The following is an 18,930-nucleotide window of genomic DNA, read 5'->3' on the forward strand; positions in this document are numbered from 1 at the left end:
CTTTAGCCGCCAAACTGGCTAAATCTCCAACATCATGTGCTGTTAGAGCTTTTCGTAGCCACGAATGCATATTCCTGACCACTAAATTGGTCATCTCACTTTCTTCAATCACGGTTGGACAATGCCCTTTCATCAGACGAATTCGTTCGATGAACTGGTACGCTATTTCTTTTGGCATCTGCTTAATCTCCAACAAAGTTGTAAGCGACACCATCGGAAGAGGATTAAAGAATCTAGCGAGAAATGTTGCTTCCAAACCTTCCCAGGTTTGGATTTGTCCGGCCAGAAGGTTAGCGAACCAAGAAAATGTTGTTCTAGTTAAGGATAGTCCAAACAATTGTAACTTATAAAAATGATTATTACCGACTTCCCCCAATTGAGCCGTGAAACGATCTACATGCTCAATAGTTGATGAACCGTCTTCTCCCGAGAAGGCGTGGAAATCTGACGGCCTATAATTTCTCGGGAGAGGGTGTTCGTTGATAACCCTCTCTGAAAAAGGGCCTTTGGTATGTTGGCCTATTCACCGTTTGAGGATTCATGCCAAAATGCACTTGTAGCACTTGAGCAATATCTTCTGGGTCCACCCTGGGTGGATTATGATAAAAAAACCGGAATAGGATTATGGGCCTGTCCTCCCATCCTTTCGTCCCTCTCGAACATTGCTTGATCAATTCCTCTGGCACCCAATAGGATTGTGTTTGGGTATGTCAGGGGCGTTTTCCCTCTATCCCCTCTAATAGCAGCACGTGAGATGGTATTGTCTACGTAAGATGGCCCAGAAAAGTTTGTCTGTAATCTGGATGGTGACGCTGCTGGTGGTGTTTGAGTGGGTTGAAGAGTCACCCTTGCCAACGTTTATCCAATATATTTTGCATTAAATTCTGTTGCTCTCGCAACATTGCCTGCATGGTCTGTGTCTGCTGATTATTCAACTACTGAACATATGTCACCCAGTCAATGGGTGCTTGGGGGAATTCTCCCGTGTTAACCATGGAAGGTAATGTTGTTTCCCCGGTTGTGGTGGAAGAGACTTGAGGCTGTGAACCTGCTATATGGATCCTTCCGATGATTCGGCCGGATCTTAGTCGTATGAAATTTCCGTCTGACGTAGGATCAGCAATCTTGCCTCGACTCCCACAGTGGTCGCCAAATTGTTGATGCGATGTTTCAACAATAAAAAGTAAAATCTAGAAATTAATTTCGAATTTGACTACAATAATATTTGGAATTGTAAATCCCTAAATACCGTACAGAGTGTAAGAAAAATAAAAATAAAAGTAACAGATACTAAAAAATAAAAGGATGATCCCCAAGGCAATTTTTTTTGAAATTGATGCTGATTGAAGATGTCCTTTGCCGGACGCAAATTGCCTGTTATATGCCCTCCAAGTCAGTTATCGGATCGTGTGCGCAGTCGGTTGTAACTGTCCTGAGGAACCATCTCATGGTTGTAACTAACAAAAACCACGTCGCGGTTGCAACCGCCTGAAGAACCATTCTTCGGTTGCATTCAATGCTACCAACCGACCAGCCGACCAGACAGACTGTGGATAGACCAGCCGACCAGACAGGCTACTGATTATCCAGCCGACCAGACAAACTGCGGACAAACTAGCCGACCAGACAGGCTACTGATTGTCCAGCCGACCAGACAGGCTGCAGACAAACTAGCCTACCATACGGGCTACTGATTGACCAGGTTATCGATTGGCCATCCGACCAGGTGAGCTACTGACTGGCTGACAGCTTCCCTCAATGGGTGTTTGAAAACCCACTTTCTTTTTGGGTTTATCCGCGGGCCCAAATGTGAGAACCCATCTATAGGCCCAACAAAACCCTAAAATATTTTAATATAAAACACCCTTAAAATTATATGGTAAAATTACTAAATTAACCCTATTTGTTTTTAACCATTAAATATTAAATTAAATAGATCTAATAGTGTATATTTAATGAGCACGGTGCTGCTGATTTAAGCATCAGCACCGTAACAGAAGCAACATATTATATATTATGTTAATATACATATATATTGTATTTGTTAAAAATATTTATAAAAAATTATGTTTTAAAAAATACAAAATGAATAGGTACTATGAATGTTATAGGTAAGTTGCATAATAACGTTTTGTATTTTAGTATAATGATACATAATACTTGATATTTTTGAAAAAAAAACAATAAATAATAAAATGGGGAATAAAATCTCACAATCAAATACACCCTTAGTGTATTTATATTTATTATTATTATTATTATTTGTTACCATATGTTGAAAATTTCTATTCAAATGATAACTAAGCGTACATGTTCACTTTGATGCTGCATGAGACGATGCAACATTGCACGTAATTGTATGATGACTGACTTATTTTGTGGATTGATAATGAGAGAGTCCTTTCCATTAGTTCATCTCATTGCATATTTACTGGAATTTTTTATGTTTATTCTATGCTTTATTTTTTAATTGTATGTGTTTGACAGATTTTGGAAAATAGGTATGTTTTCAAACAGTGTTTAGTTGTGCAACCGATGGGGATGCAAATTTATTGTAATATTTTTATATTTTATAATGTCATTTCATACTATTTTCTCGCATCGTACAGGTTTTCTGATTTCGGTATTAATTTTTTTGTTATTAATGAAAAAATATGGATACCCTTTTTTTGGCAAATTGTTGCTGGTACAAATATCGGTACAAGAAATATCAATGTCGTTCAAAATATTTTTCTGATATCCAACGTATTGTAACAAATTTAAGACCGTAATAAAAGTCCTTACAAATGCATGAACAATTATTATAATGATTTTTTTATTAGGAGAAAATTTTGTTACAAATAAATAAATAAAATATTGGTACCGTTACGAATATCGTTACAAAAAAATTTTGCACGTGCGTTGACCGCCTACTTTTTGTTACGGGAAATATCGGTACAAAGACTTTTTGTAGCTCGAGTATATGCACCAGTCAAAATCCGGTACAATTTTGTTACAAATAGCCTTTTATAATGAAAAATGTCCAATTTTAGCCTTTTTTTAGCCGCTACAAGTAGCCATTTTTTTGGTAATGCAGAGTGTCAGGCGCTTGATAGTTAAAAAATTAGGAAATAGAAGGGAATATGAAAAATTAAGTACAATTACATGAATAAAAAGAAATATAACTTTGATTGAAATGTTGGAATATGAGTTTATACTAAATACATTAACTCTATTTATAAAATCTAAATGATGTTCGAGAATCGACGCATCATTTCTAACCGACTAATGGAATAAACGGACGCAATCCTTCGACATATCAATAATCTAAAAACTTAATTTTATTTTACTTCTCTTAACTATATCAAAATTTAAGATTTTCTTAAAAATATATTTCCCAAAGTAAATAATCTTTGAAAATCTTGGTAACAAATTCTGATATTTTGTTAGCAAAATTCAAAATATCAATAATAGATATTTTAGATTTCAATAATGGAAATATAATCTAATATTGTATTTAAAATCAAGATTCAGCAGGTATTGGAAATATAATCTAATATTTTATTTAAAATCAAGATTCAGCAGGCCATGACACCTATATCTTCATCTTGATTTCGTCACACACCATTTTCTTTAGATGGCGATGACGTTGAATCATCTTGTCTCAAAACGGTGGCTGATAAATCTAACCAACCCTTGATTGAACTGACTGCAACTCAGGCGGACATCCGTAGTCCATCTGCGCGACCTTCTACTGAACCGTCTACTATCGATCATAGCTACCAACAGTCCAAGAGCTCCCCTACCGTTGTTAGTGATGACGGCATTGATTCTAATTCTGACGGTTCTTTTTTTTACGATGATTTGGTTCTAAAAACACGTCCTTCTACTAATGCCCCCATGGTACGTCCTTTTCACCGTATATTTTCCCCTTTTCAAGGTGCGAAGTGTGTCCCCGACGTATCAGGAGGTCGTCTTGATTCGATCCCCCTACACTCTCAGCAATATACGCGGTTATCCTTTCCATCAAAGTTGATCGCCATTACGACAGGACCGGATGTCAAGTTTTCATGGTAAACACATATCTCTCATTATTTATTTATTTATTTGTCTATTTATTTAGAATTTTTGTCCCACCATTTTTTTTAGACCAAACCTCGTCATCTTTGCGTATTCCTATTCTCTTGGAACTTGCAAATAAATGTGTTTTATCTTCCTATGGGGATCCTACGTATCACTCTTGTAGATGTGGCTGACATTACTGGACTTTCGAGTCACTTGTTTGGGCTAACACTCGCTTTTGGGGAACATATAAGGAGACGTATTGCTTATCCCAAGAGTCTACCCAGACGGAACATGATGCTTTTCTAAACATCTGGTTGGTGCATTTTTTTGTAAAAAGTCGTCTTGATCATGGCTCCAAAACCTTTGAACCCTTGGCATGGGCTATTGTGAAGTCGAATGTATTAGAAATAATTCTAATGTGCTGGAATATATATCTAGTATTTTAGTTTACATTAAAATAGGTATTGCACATTTTTTTAAAAAAAAGTTTTTAAGTGGATCAGTTTCTTGTTTGAAGTATGTAAGTTATTTATGCAGTTTTCATCGTGTAGCAAGAAGACAAGAGAGAAATTTTTCTTCTTCTCCTTTTTTTTTAATTTTTCGTATGCCCCAATTTTTTTTTCTGAATTTTGTCAATTCTAGTTGCAACACTATCAGAGCCAAGTTGATGCCCAAATATCTCAAATTTAAAGACATGTCGATAGCGTCACAACAAGGTAAAGAAGGCAGCGTTCTCCCTTTCCAATGTCCTATGTTAACCTCGACGAATTATACTACCTGGCAAATTAAGATGGAAGCCATCATGGATGCTCAAGGGATTTGAGAGTTCATCGAACCACCGGCCGGAGTGGCTGTGGATGATAAGAAGAGCAAGGCTGCTAGGGCTTTTATCTTCTAGGCAGCTCCGGAACAAACTCTCAAACAAACACAACTTAAAAATCCATACTTCAAAATTCTCCAAAATCCAAATCCAAAATGCAATCCTCCAACCAAACACACCCTTAGTAAATTTTATAAATATAATTAATTAATAATAAATCTTTATTTATATTTATTTTACATTCAATTTGTTAAAAATAGGGGGAGGGCGGCTGGTAGGTAGTGCAATATGTTTTTACTTATTTATTATATATTGTAATAATTTTTTTATATAATTAATTAATAATAAATTTTTATTTATATTTATTTTACATTCAATTTGTTAAATATTATTTTCAATATTTGAAGTTTGGTTATTTTTTTAATTTTTTATTTTTTATTAAAAAATTATAAAAAATACATTTCCATTTGTACAGAATAAAGTCGTAATTATTGTATTTACGATATTTTTTGTCATATTTGTAATTGTTACGAAACATTTATAGTAATAACTAAAAAAAGACGTTGACTAATAAAAATTCCTTTTGTCACGATAAAATTCATAACAAAAACCACCTTTTATTACGACGATATTGTTACGAATCTTCCTTCCGTAATGAAAGCCCAGTTTTTTGGTAGTGAGGGTATGAAAAGAAAATTCTGCACACAGCAGGAATGGAATGTTGTAATCTCTCAAAATATCCAATGGAACCAAAATTAAGTTTGTCAAAGGATGAAGAAGGTGTACCTACAACTGAATATCGCCGTCTAATTGGGAGCCTTAGATATCTCACTCATACTAGACCAGATCTCGGATACTCAGTTGGAGTTGTGAGTAGGTACATGGAATCGCCAAAAGAAAGTCACTTTAAGGCGCTCAAACAGATTATGAGGTATATTGTTGGGACGATCAATTATGGACTTGTTTATCATTTGGGAGGTGATGGAAGACTACTTGGGTATAGTGATAATAGTCATGGCAAGGATATTGATGATCATAAAGGTACAACAAGAATGAAATTTTATTTTTCTAGATATATTATCACTCGTAACGGTCCGAGTGAATTTTTTTTTTAGCAATGGTGGGGATGCGTGCAATTTCTTTAAACCATGAAGTGATTTAAGCTAATTTTCTTAATTTAGGGGATATTGCACTAATAAACAAAAGCATAGAACTTTACTTTATTATGGATTATAGTAATACATAGTAAACGTATGATATAATGGAAAAATTAATACTATAAACTTTAATCACCAAACGTAAACATACATATATATTGAATTTAGGGAAACTTGTTCAAAATTATTATCATACCATCGAGTACTACAAAAAAGAACCAAATAGCGAAGGATTATTGAGAGGATTTTATTTCTCACAAATACTGTTGCAGAGAAGATATTTTGTTAGAGAATTGTTTCATTTTCAATTAAAAAGTATAATTTGTGAGGAATTTTATAATCCCTCACAAATATAAAGGAAATTTGTGAAGAATTTATATTTCCTCACAAAAGGACATTATTTTTTATTTTACACAAAACTAAAATATATCTTAACCTTAGTACAATATCCCAAATTCAATTTCACAACTCTTCACTCGTCCAATATTGATTCCTCACGAGAGCACACACAACAGCTCGTCACCATAAATTCCTCCATTGCGTAACTAGCACATACGTGTCGAAGTTATTTTTGACCCAATCGATTTTGAAAATTAAGTATCCATAGTGACCTTTTTCATCTATTCAATTGTTTTTCTCTCGCCCTTTTCACACAAATTTTCACCCAATCTTCCCCGTATAAACCCTAAATCTCCATTGAAATCGCGGCTGCCAGCATCGGGACATAGTGGGGGACGGAGAAACTTTCTCCAATTCCAATCAATCACCGGTAAGGTATTATTGTCGATTTGCCTCTCTTTCTCTTTTTTTTTTCCTTCTATTTGGACACCTCTAAAAACAAGAAATTCTAGCAATTGCAAGGAACAAGATGACCCTAACCGTTATTATACCTTCATCTCTATCGCCATTCGAGGAATCGGTCACTGGAAATTGCAAGAATTTGAGGGGCGTCTTGGTAAAATTAGAAGAAGAGGGAGGAGAGCAGTTTTCATCTACAAGGATGGAATGGGTTGGGAGAATAAGAGAAAACCAGTGGGAAGAAAGGAGAGAGAAGAGAGGTTGCAGTCGATTGTGCCTCGCCTGCACGAAGTGGCACTTGATTGTTAATCAAAATTATTGGATCTAAAACACAGTCACTAGAAATGCAATTTTTAGAATGGGTAATGAAAAGCCATCAAAATATGAGGAAAAGGGCTTCTACAAATAAGCTATTGTATATGCTCTCACCTATAATCGAGTCCTTGCACATCATTGTTGTCATTCACCTATCGTTTCAGCTGCCGTTGTCGCCTCCTCCAACAGCGTCGTCTCTAACTTTCATTGGTGTCATCTTCCACTAACCATGCTGCGACTGCCGTCATCTTTTCCGGTGTCTCACTCAAGTTCAAGTAAGTCGAAATTCCTCTCCCTTTTCCTGGAACTTGTGTCCTCTCCTCCCTTCCCTTGGTAGCTCCATAGGACTGTTGATTCTTCCTCTTCCTCTATATTTCATCGTTGTCTGAAATTCTCATTTACTCCCCATCCTTGGCTCTGTCTACTCTTGTTCTTATAATTTACTGCTACAAGTTCTTTTAATAATGCATATATATGTGCGTTGTTTTAATTTAATAGAACAATTATATATATAAATATATATACACCTATGTGTGTGCGTATAATTTCATGGTGCCAAGTGCGGCATGAACGGGAGATTCCTTTTTGAAATTAATTCTATTAATGGAATGGAGTTTTAATTCCTTCTATGGGAAAATAATTCATTGTAAGTAGTAATGAATTGTTGCTTAATAATATGTTGTGGAAATTAGCAAGAAATGCATCAAATTATGTTTTCATTTATGCAAGTTCCAAATTTTTCTTGAATCGTAACTTGTTTCTTGTTATATAAAGGTCCTCACTTGTAAGTAAGATAAATAATGCAAAATTATAGTTTGATTTTAAATTACAAGTTTCATTTCTTCTTGATCATGTAAATATTTTTTTACTTTGTCGAGATTGGGTTTGTGTTCAGTCCACTTTGTCATTTTGCATATTGATTGAAGTCCGATGATGACCATCATACCTAGAGCACACATAATGGTTTATGGAGGAAAGAACCTCTACAAATACGTGTTTAAAACCTAATGAAATGGAAAGTCATTCCTTTGTTTCTTTGGTGTGCATTACTAGTAGGTTTTATAGTCTGGAATAGAAGGGAGACCTGTGAAATATTGATTTTTTTATTTGTTTTGAGGTAGGTAGGAATTATACTCTAGATGGGGATGAATTTTATATGTTGGTTGAAAATTATTAGGTAATTCATTAATGGTGAGTTTGTCAGGGGATACTATTCTTTATGCTTAGGTTCATAAGTTGGGGTTGTTGGCCTTTTTCTTCTTTTCTTTATAGTTCTGATTGGTTTATGTTTGATTATGTACTTTTTGTAATTCAATATTTCAGTCTTGTCAATTTCATATGGATTCATAAGTTATGCCCCTCCGGCTCATCCTCACATAGCGCTAGCATTTCCAATATGAAGCCTTTAAACTGATGTGTTTGATTGGCTTCAAAGCCTATGCAACTTTGTAATTCAAGCAAACTAAACAATAAGTTTATGATAGACACAAATCTTTAATTTCTATTGTTGATATTCAACGTCAAATGGAACATGGTTATTAAAATATGTACGGCCCTGCTACCATGATGGAACTCTAGATTATGAATTGTCACTGGAATGCTTGTGACGTAGTTCTTCATGTTTTTAAACCATCAAGATTTAAAGAAAAAAAAATGGAAGAATTTGTCTTGTCACTATTTTAATCTCAGACATTCTATATTTTGTTCTTTCTCTTCCTGCTATTTGTTATATGGGCAAGATTTCCCTGTTTTTCTAACAATGACAAGTTGAGAACTATTCATGCATAGTATTTTTATTTTTATTTTTTTTGTCTAAAAAATTCACAGGAAGCGAACTGCTTAGATAAATGGGATAAGTTTAGCTTCCGTAGGTTCTTAGGAAACCAATCATAATAATTACAATAGCCCAAACTACTTGATGTGTAAAGCTATTTAAATACAAGGTCTCTTATAATACAAAGCTACAAACCATTTCAGAATATGATTCCCAAACTACGAGAACACAATGTGTTCTTTTTTCATTTAATTTATGCATTTTTCCTAAATTTACTTACCCTGCATTAACTTTTTCTCGTTAGTTTCAACTTCAGACTCTAGAGTCATGGATTCACCTCATTGTGTTTTAGCACATATTTATGTTAGACAGAAATTAATTGACTGGTGCAACATTTTGGGCACTATAGAATTAAGCTCTTATAATAACTTTATTTTAGTTTTGTTTGATCAGTTGTAGATTACCTTATTATTTTCAAATGTGACAAGAGAAAATATGGTGCAAAAAAATACGTTTAAAAAAATTAATATATCAAATGAAGGCCTTTTGAGAAAACATGAACAATCTCAATTCGTGATCATATTTGAAGGATATATATCATGATATAATGTTACTTATCTTACAATTGAAATATTTTTTCAATATGATCCTCTAAACTATTTTGAGATGATCTCATTGACCAATGTAAACATATCATAAAGAAATTTTGTATTGCGTGACAATATTTCATCTGGTATTTTATTTCTCAAGTAAGCTAGTTTAAATGATTTGCTGAGCTAATTTTTATAGTTGACCATGTGAATCATTTAATTCAAAGTTGCATCAATTATGGTGGATTCTTGCATTGTAGGTGTTTTTAGTGAATTTTATACAACATATGGAAGTTAAAGGGGCTCACGTATTATTTTGTCTGTATGATATTATTTCTTTTTATTTTATTTATAGACTTATCCCCCACCCCCAATTCACTTCCCCAATTTTAACTCTCTTTAGTAACTAATCTTTTTGTCTCTAGTTATGGGTTCCAATAAAGAGCCTTTCTTGCTAAATCCTTCTAGCTTTGTCTTTTTGCATATTAGTGGTGCTTTGGTATGGCACATTTTTCATGCTTGTGCAATATTTACTCACTTTTCATGCATTATTTGGATTACAGTAACTTGTATAAAGTGAAAACATTCCCAAAGTGTTGTGTCAAAGTATCATTGACTATTTTGAGTTTGCCTTTGGGTGTGCAAGAGTGCATTACTTGCTATATATGTTTCACTTTAGTTAAAGAAAATCCACTCCCTTTTCCTTCTCATTTAATTTGTTGTCTTTGATATAATTTTATCTATCTATGTAATACTTGATTCCATTAGCACTTGATTTACTTTACTTTCAGTTTATTATATACCCAACTGTGGATTATTATAATGTCGAAGAAATTGTACTTGAAAGGTCAATCAATCCCAATCCAGGTGAATAAATTTGAGTTCAAATTCAAATTCTACTCTAATATGGTTCGTTTTATAGTACATATACATACAAATATGCATTTTGAATTCTACTAAATTATGTTGCATGCTTGCTTAATTATTGATGGATATGGATGGAGTGATTATTTGTTTGTTGTGTTTTGTTTCATTATATTTGTGTCTTAACGTTGTTTTTGGTATGTAGTCTTCTTGTCTTTGTTTTTGTTGGCTTATGTTGTGAGTTGAGGATAAACGTGTCTTCAATTTGTATTTGGGCAGCTAACTTTCAATTTGATATTCAGTATGCAATGCAAATTCTTGAGAAATGAGAGATATACGAGTGAGCTCACATGAGAAAACATGATAAAAAAATTATAGTGCAACACGAAGACTACCCGAGTAGTGATATGAAAATCATATATTTTTAAGCACAACTCAAAAGTATTATGTAACATTCATTAATATATTGGTATTTTCAAGCTGGCATGAAGCATATAGAAGAGGGGATCTCTTAGCTCGGGGATAATGACTATAGCAGGGATGACGCGTTTATGAGCTTAGTCCCTTGTGAGAAGAAAAATGGTATATTCGGATTGGGGTCGTTGATAGAGCTGTTAAACGAACCGAGCCGTTCGTGAACTCGGCTCGGTTCGACTCGATTCGGCTCGGTTAAAGCTCATTTACGAACGTTAACGAGCCGAGTCGAACAATATAATTAGGCTCGTTTAGTTAACGAACGAGCCCAAGCTTTGTTTGCGAACATTCGTTTAAATAATATATACATATAAAATTATAATTTATAAATAAATAAAACATTAATTTAAAATATATAAATCAAAAAATTTAAATTTTCTTTTTTAATTTATATATAAATTGTAAAAAATAAGACCAACGAGCTCGAACGAGCTCAATCAAGCCTAAACGAGCTGAACAAGAACACGAGCTCAAACAACAAAATTTTTTAACGAGTTGAGCTCAAACACTACGAACGAGCTCGAAAACTTAACAAACGAACACAAGCCTTGTTCACGAACATTAACGAACACTTCAAATTTGGTTCGGCTCAGCTCGGCTCGTTAACAGCTCTAATCGTTGGCATCGACAATGCCTACTGAATAATCGTCGTTCAGTAGCAATGGTCACACCCCTACAACTGAGCCTACAAATAGGAACACGTAATGAATATGGAGCAACGACGGACTTCGAGGGAACAAAATATGACTATCATGAAACAACTGATGAAGATTTGGGCTTACTTAGACCGTTATGACCTGGATGGCGATATCGTGCTCCTCCGATCGTGTGATGCATGATTGTTTTATATTTCATTTGCTCTTGGCATTATCTGAATTAATGATATGGCTGGTTTATTTTATATTATCGTATAGTATTGGAGACGAAGTTGATTTTTGTTTTACACAATATTTACTGGTTGAATTGTTGTTATAATGATTTTTTATATTGTTAGTTTGTAATTGTTTGGAACAATTGTACGAATTTGAAATGAATCTTTATTAGTTTGTATTTGTTTGGAAAAAGTGTAGAAGTTCGAAATAAATTATTAGGAAAATTTGATAATTGGGTTTGCGAGAGAATTTATTTCTTCACAAAAGTGGATTTTAGGAGGAATTTAATTCTCTTGCAAGCAATGAAATAATATGTTTAGGGCGAATTTTTCAAAGTAATATTCCTCGCAAATTTCCTCGCAAATATTTTCGAAGGAATACTTCCCTCATAAAATTTCATCGCAAATATTTGCGAAGGAATATTTCCTCATATCTAAATTAGTGAGCACATGTATAATGATGACGTTTATTTCTTCGCAACTTCTTTCGCTAATGCATTTTGCGAGGAAAATAATTTGATATCTAAGAAATTTTTTCCTTGCAAATCAATATTTTTTTTGGTAGTAGAGGTTGGATTCACGTGAAGATGAGAGATAAAATAAGATAAAAATAAAAATAAACATAAAGAAGTAAGGTAAAATTAAAGGTGTGCTTGTTTTTCATTTCGAGGGTGTTTGGGAAACAGCTTTTTGAAGAGCTTTTAGCTTATTGAACAGCTTTTAGCTATTTGACCGGTCAAAAGGCTAATTTAGGTGTTTGGTAAATTAGCTTTTTGAAAGAATTTTTTGGACCCAAAAAGCTAATTTCTGAAAAGCTCGTCTACCCAGCGTTTTGAAAGAGCTTTTTCATTTTAATTTTTGTTATTCCTTATTTACCTTTAAAACTTAATTATTTATTTTATACATATAAATATATTTTTATAGCAGTATTTATTAATTATTTTTAATATATTTAATTTATTAAATTATATTTTTATTTTTATAAATTTAAAATAATTAATATAATTAATTATTACATATAAGTTATTTTATTTGTAAAATATATAAATTTTTATAACTAAATCAATAGAAAAAATTAAGGTTATTAATTTATATATATATATTAAAACAATAATTAGCATAATAAAAATATATATATGAAAGATTTATTATTTTATATTTTACATAATTTCAATAAAAAATTATTATTTTTTAGTAATAAAAATTTTCTCAAATTTAAATAATAAAAATAAAAATAAATATTTTATAATATTTTTATAATTTTCAATAATTAATAAAAAAAATTATCATAAATTTCAAATCAAAATGAACAAAATTAAATATTTAAAAAAATAACATATAAATGTTCTTAATAGTCATTTTATGTATAAACAACTAATGTCAAACAGTTGTTTTACCAAACACTTTATAACAAACCGCTAATTGAATCAGCTAGTCAAACCAACTAATTAAATCAGCTAACAACTAACAACTAATTGAATCAGCTAACAGCTAAAAGTTATCAGCTAATTGCCAAACGCACCATTTAAATATTTTTTTTTACTATTTACTCATATTATTTTTGTTGATGTATTTTTTCAACAATAAAAAAGTAAAATCCGAAAATAGAAAATTATCTTCGAATTTGATATATTTAGTGCCTGAGACTATGAATCTCTAAACATTGTACGATACATAAATAAACTAGAAATTAAAAGACTGAAAAAATTTAAAAGATGATCCCGAATCACTAACTTTGCTGTCGTTTGAAGATGATTGAAGATGTCTTGTCAGTTGCAGATCTCAATCCTTAAATATTCTTCAGAAACAGTACTTGGAACCGTCACCTGAACGATTACAACGCCTCCTCTCAACCGTCTGCTAACTCTTCTTTTGCTGACACGTGTTCTCAACCGAGCAAGCTATTATTCTCACTCGCTCTCCGCAGCATCCGACCTCCACAACAACCAACACTTCGCTCATCCAACTGCTGATCAACCAACTTTTCTATCCGACCGCAAACCAACAGACTTGCTTGTCCGACCGCGAACCAACCGACTTGTCAATCCGACTGCAAACCAACCGACTTACCTATCCGACCACATACCAACTGACTTGTTAGTCCGACCGCAGACCTTCCGACTTGTTGGTCCGACCGCAAACCTTCCGACTTGCAGACCATCCGACTTGTTGGTCCGACCGCAGACCTTCCGACTTATTGGCCCGACCTCAGACCTTCCGACTTGTTGGCCCGACCGCAAACTTTCCGACTTGCAGACTATCCGACCTGCTGACCTTCCGACATGTAGACTGTCCGACTCGCAGACCATCCGACCTGCGGACTTTCTGATCCGCAGACTTACTTCCCTATGGACCATCCGACCTGCGGACCATCCGACCCGCAGACTTACTTCCCTAGAAATACATCCAATTTACCCAATTATCTTGAAATACCCCTTAATTAGTCTAACAGACCCAATTGTAGGCCCACATCTTCATCTAACTTGGGCTTTTTAACCTAATTATAAATTTCATACGTAACAACTTGCCCGCCGCCATCGGACTTTCAAACGACATTTCTCAATCGCCGTTTGGAAGTTCGCAATCTGTATAGAACAACACCCCTTCTGTGGAACCGCTTCTGCAACTGCAACCATTTACTGCAACACCTTGTGTGCCACAAAACTCTCCATCTTCACTACTGGCTTTTGCTGCTCTCAATCTCTGCAACTCCAAATCATGGCAAATCAATACATACCGGCACTTCCCTTCGACGGATCAGTTCCGGAAACAACTTTTGTTGCGTCGAAAATGCTCACTCCTACTATTCGCCCATACTGCACCACTCCTGAAGACGCCAACCGAATGAGAGAGGTCTTGGAAGCAGGAAATCCACTCGTTGTCAATAATCCCAACTACAACGCTATCCGTCTCTATGACAATATCAAAACGCACCTAACGGATCCCAAAGATCCCTACTGCACCTGGTACAAAAGGGTAGTAGAACGTTTTCACGATCAATGGAAACGCCAACAAATCGACCAGGCAATACTTCTGTCTACTCTCCCATGTCATTTACATGAGAAAGTTCTTTTAGCGATGTCAGCGTTCTAGCACTCGGAGATGGGCGTTTTCCTTCTTCCTACAGCCCCTATCGGCCCCACACTCATGGATGTGGCCATGATCGCACATCTGCCAATTGTGGGAGAAGACCCTGTAATGGGCGCCCTAGATGGACAAGAGCCCAGCACAGACCATTTGGGTTGGTCTCTGAGTGGCGTAAAGGAATGGGGCTGGACCAAATTTTTAACCGACCAACAAGGAGCAAACGGGACCCCTGTGACCGACCGTGAGCATACAGCTTTCCTGTTTTTTTGGCTCTGTATGTATATCGTAATTTCTCCTTCGAAATGTGTCCTTCCCTCTCATCTTGACCTGGCTATACATATAGCTTTAGGTCGTTTCTTTTCTTTGGGCACTCTCTTCCTTGCCAATCTTTTTGAAGGGCTATCCAGGGTTAGCACCCGTCTTATAGATAAAGATGGCAAAAAATTAGATACCGCCGCGTCGGGCCCTTTTTGGTTCTTGGAATTGTGGTTCCGTCTCTATTTCCCCGAAGTGTTCCAACTCGGGCAACCCCCTGTCACTCCCCCACCTGAAAAATCTCTGGGAATAGCCCTTAACCGACTTTGTTTAGGTCGCAACAACCTCCAAGCATCCGACCCTATCATAACTGCCATTCTAGCTGATGACCGTAGTAACTCCCGATTTTACATGCATAGAAGGTATGTCGGTTATGCATCCGACCTCTTCTGGCCATTCCCTATATCTTCACCTTTGTCCGAACCAAACCGACTTCCTCATCCAACTTATTCCTTCTCCTGGGATGCTTCTCTCAAACCCAGGTCTTTATTTGCCAGTAAGAAATTTGATAAGAAAGGCCACAAAGCGTTTTATACATTCAGCTATCAGTCTCAGTTTTTGGCACGCCAATTCGGATGCCAACAAGGCTTACCTGGCCCCATCGCCTGTCCACATCTAATAATTCAAAGTCTGGACGGGAGTCATCCCTGAATTAATCGCTCCTTATGTATCCCAACTTACCGATTACATAACTTCCAACTCCTACATTCCTTTCCGATCTTCTCCAGCTTCAATTGAATCCTTCCGCGAATGGTGGTCGGTCACCTGGGCTTAATTGCTCTTGACAAGGATCGCCTACTGAGCATTCTCCTACCACAGCCTGCCTTGGTTTTAGGGGCGGCCCATTTGACCAACACCCGAGGAAAAGTGGTCACCCCAGGCACTGGATCATGCACCCCACCGAGGAAAAGAAGAGCTTCTCAGACTCAAGCTATCCCCTTCCCTGAAGAAAATCAACGGACTTTGAGAGACCGTTCATCAGGTCGGTCACCCGTAAAGACCCGACCTCGACCAGGTATGCTCCCATAATCCTAATTTAATCTGACTATTTCCTTAACATTTCATTAGTCATCATTCTTATGTTTAGGTCCGACCCTGGCCAGAGCGACCGTCCAGGCTGCTTCAAACCCAAACAAATCACCAGAGTCACCAACCGACCAGCTTCACGAACTTGAACCCCCGACCAAACGACGGGCCGCACTGCAAACGCCTTCACCAGCCGAACTGACAACAACAGGGACTTTATCCAACAGTGAGGCAACTGCCTCACAGATGGGTAGGTTGCCTTATGTCGCTTCAGACCCCTCTCTTCCTAACATGGAGCCAATGGCCACACCTGCATCCGCCTCCGCCTCAGTCGCCTCTGGTGTTGTCGCCTCTGCTGCAGTTTCTTTTGCGGCAGTCCCCCCAATTGACAGAGATGTCTCTGATACGGCCATCCGTATCGCTCCCGACGAACCGGCTGCAGCCGCCCTAGACGCAGCCGACCAAAGAGCAGCCGACTTGAGGGCAACCGACCAAAGAGCAGCCGACCTGAGGGCAGCCGACCCTCCTCCAGAAGCAGACAGACGGGAAGAAGAACCCGCAGTTGCCCAACGGAGTGGTCTTTTACAAGAGTTACAAGAAATCCCCTCCTCTGATTCAGAGACCTCTGTTAACCTGGTAGACACTTGAAACTCCCTTTTCCAAATTATGAAATAGTGTTTACATTATATTAACACACTATATCTCCATCATTCAGGGACCCAGATCCATACCACAGCGTCCATTTGAAGCAGCCGATGAGTCGGCCATTGAAATACCAGTCGCCCATCCTTCCAGACCTATAACAGTCCTGGCACCTTCTGCGACCACGATCCGTCCAGAAGTAAGTACAACTTTCACAACTATTTCTCGATATTTGTGCTTCATGTAATCTGAAATAAACATCCATTCTTCTAGGGATGTCCTGATCTAGCCCCTTTGTCGGCTGTGCCAATTCCGAGGGACGCCCGAACTATAATTGCATAGGCTGTTGATCGACATTTCCCCGACCTGGGATCAAACTTTCTTGAAGGTCTTCTTCAAGCCATTGGTGGCCTTCTATTTCAAATTTCGTCAGAATCGCCTGCCGCCCCCATTCTCCACCGTCTGATGGAGTGACTATCCGAACTTCGAAATGACATTTTATTTGCTCAAATCGTGACAGTCAGAGCATCCTTACCCGACTTGGATCAAATAAGTCTGGAGGCTTCCTTGACTAAACCCAAGGAATCAATTCAACAAGCGACTGGAAGACTGAAAAGCCTCTCTAACGCCAAAACACAGATAGAAGAATCAATTCAACAGAAAGAGGCAGAATTGAGAAAACTTCATCAAGAAAAATATGTTCTGGAAGGCCACATAAGCAACGAGTGGCGCCTGATTGATCAGTACAAGAAAAATGAAGCCGACTTGGACCAAGAACTGAAGGTGCATGCCTGATCTCAATTCATAAGGCAATACCAGTCAACTGCTAACACCAGGTGACTTTCCAAGACAGAGGACAAATGGTCTCAGATTAAAACCATTTTAAAATCTTTTCTGTAAAATTTTGGAAACCTTGACTTAATAGATAAATTTTTTTTTCCTCTTATTGTTAAGGATCACTTTCCAAAATTTCGACCTTCCATGGAACATATCTAACTCATATCCTTTTTAAACACTTGCAGTCCCTTGCGAATCAACAAACAAATGCTTAACCACAAATTGAAATTTTGGCACGCCTGAAATATTGATTAAAATGCCACACAATCGTCCTCATGTTCCTGTAAATAACTGGCAAGGCGTTATTCAACCCTTCTTCGTGGGTAACTATCCAGTTGGAGGCCATGCCGAGGACTTGCTATGCATACTCAAGCAATTAGATTTCAAATTCAGATTTTCCAAACGAGACAGAAAAACCATTCATCGTGTTATTCGCCTGATGGAAAACATGCTGGAAGGATATGAAACCCTTCGGGATATACAAAATCGTCTTCCCGACATTGATCTTCACATGGATTTGATTGAACACCATGTGACAGCCATACTCCCAGACCTTGGCTGGGATCATACTTTCTCCAATCAGCGCGCAGTCTCTTCGAGATTACGCACTCTTGTTGATCGTGAGCGTCAAGCCGTGACAGACATGAAAGCTCGCACTGACTATGATCCAGAGAAGATGCAAGATCAATGGAAAAAGTACCGACCCGACTTAGAGGACCTTATTGATGAAGAACCAGAACTAATCCCTAATCACTGGAATGAAGATTCTGACTCAGAAGAAAGTAACCCTCTGCATGACTCAACATCTGATAATGAGTGAACCCTTTTTGGGTCCGAACCCTTGGTAATCGGGTTCTGAATAAAATTACTATTTCATGCTTTCTTGTTATCTAAAAAGGTAGGATAATACCTCTTCAGATACTTAGCATTAATACAATCATGTACCCTCTTACCTTCTTGATTTATAATAATAAAGACACCATTTCTGATCTCCTTTTGAATGATAAACGGTCCTTCCCAATTCGGAGACCACTTCCCTAATTGATCAATCTTCTTATATGTAGGAAGGATAGTTTTCCAAACCAGATCTCCTTCTTTGAATGTTCTATAAAAAACTTTCCTTCCATAAGTCTTAGCCCTGATTTCATTCTGCTTCACAATTTGATCAATTGCATAAAGTCGATTGACATCCAAATTTTCCAATTGCTGCAACATAATTTGTTGATATTCCTCAGTAAATTCATCAGTAGTAAGGTTTGTACGTCCAGATGAAACTTGAACTTCGGCCGGCATCACAGCATCTTGTCCAAAGGTGA

The 18,930-nt window shown here is 36.6% G+C and overlaps 1 protein-coding gene and 1 long non-coding RNA gene across 3 annotated transcripts; both read left to right on the plus strand.

Moving 5' to 3' along the window:
• The first annotated feature begins 6,474 nt into the window (after window positions 1-6,474).
• On the plus strand, window positions 6,475-10,595 carry LOC127257752 (uncharacterized). Of its 2 annotated transcripts, none has more exons than XR_007840079.1 (2): window positions 6,475-6,795; window positions 6,873-10,595. It is a non-coding gene; the product is annotated as an uncharacterized LOC127257752 (long non-coding RNA). The 2 variants fall into 2 exon arrangements; XR_007840080.1 differs by having other exon boundaries at window positions 6,475-6,790.
• Window positions 10,596-13,403: 2,808 nt separating this feature from the next.
• On the plus strand, window positions 13,404-17,641 carry LOC127257684 (uncharacterized). Its single transcript, XM_051284149.1, has 4 exons — window positions 13,404-16,124; window positions 16,197-16,771; window positions 16,851-16,976; window positions 17,051-17,641. Exons 1-4 carry the CDS (start codon window positions 15,860-15,862, stop codon window positions 17,117-17,119), a joined length of 1,035 nt encoding a protein of 344 aa, XP_051140106.1. The 5' UTR covers window positions 13,404-15,859; the 3' UTR covers window positions 17,120-17,641.
• Window positions 17,642-18,930: the final 1,289 nt, after the last annotated feature.

The sequence above is a fragment of the Andrographis paniculata genome, unplaced genomic scaffold (genome assembly GCF_009805555.1).
Source record: "Andrographis paniculata isolate CXL003 unplaced genomic scaffold, ASM980555v1 Contig58END, whole genome shotgun sequence".
In the NCBI taxonomy this organism is placed as follows: Eukaryota; Viridiplantae; Streptophyta; class Magnoliopsida; order Lamiales; family Acanthaceae; genus Andrographis; species Andrographis paniculata.

Coding starts and splice junctions, on each gene's coding strand:
- LOC127257684 (XM_051284149.1), top strand. CDS start 15,860: ATGGTGGTCGGTCACCTGGGCTTAATTGCTCTTGACAAGGATCGCCTA. Junction 16,125..16,196: donor AAAGACCCGACCTCGACCAG/GTATGCTCCCAT, acceptor TCTTATGTTTAG/GTCCGACCCTGGCCAGAGCG. Junction 16,772..16,850: donor CAGAGACCTCTGTTAACCTG/GTAGACACTTGA, acceptor TCCATCATTCAG/GGACCCAGATCCATACCACA.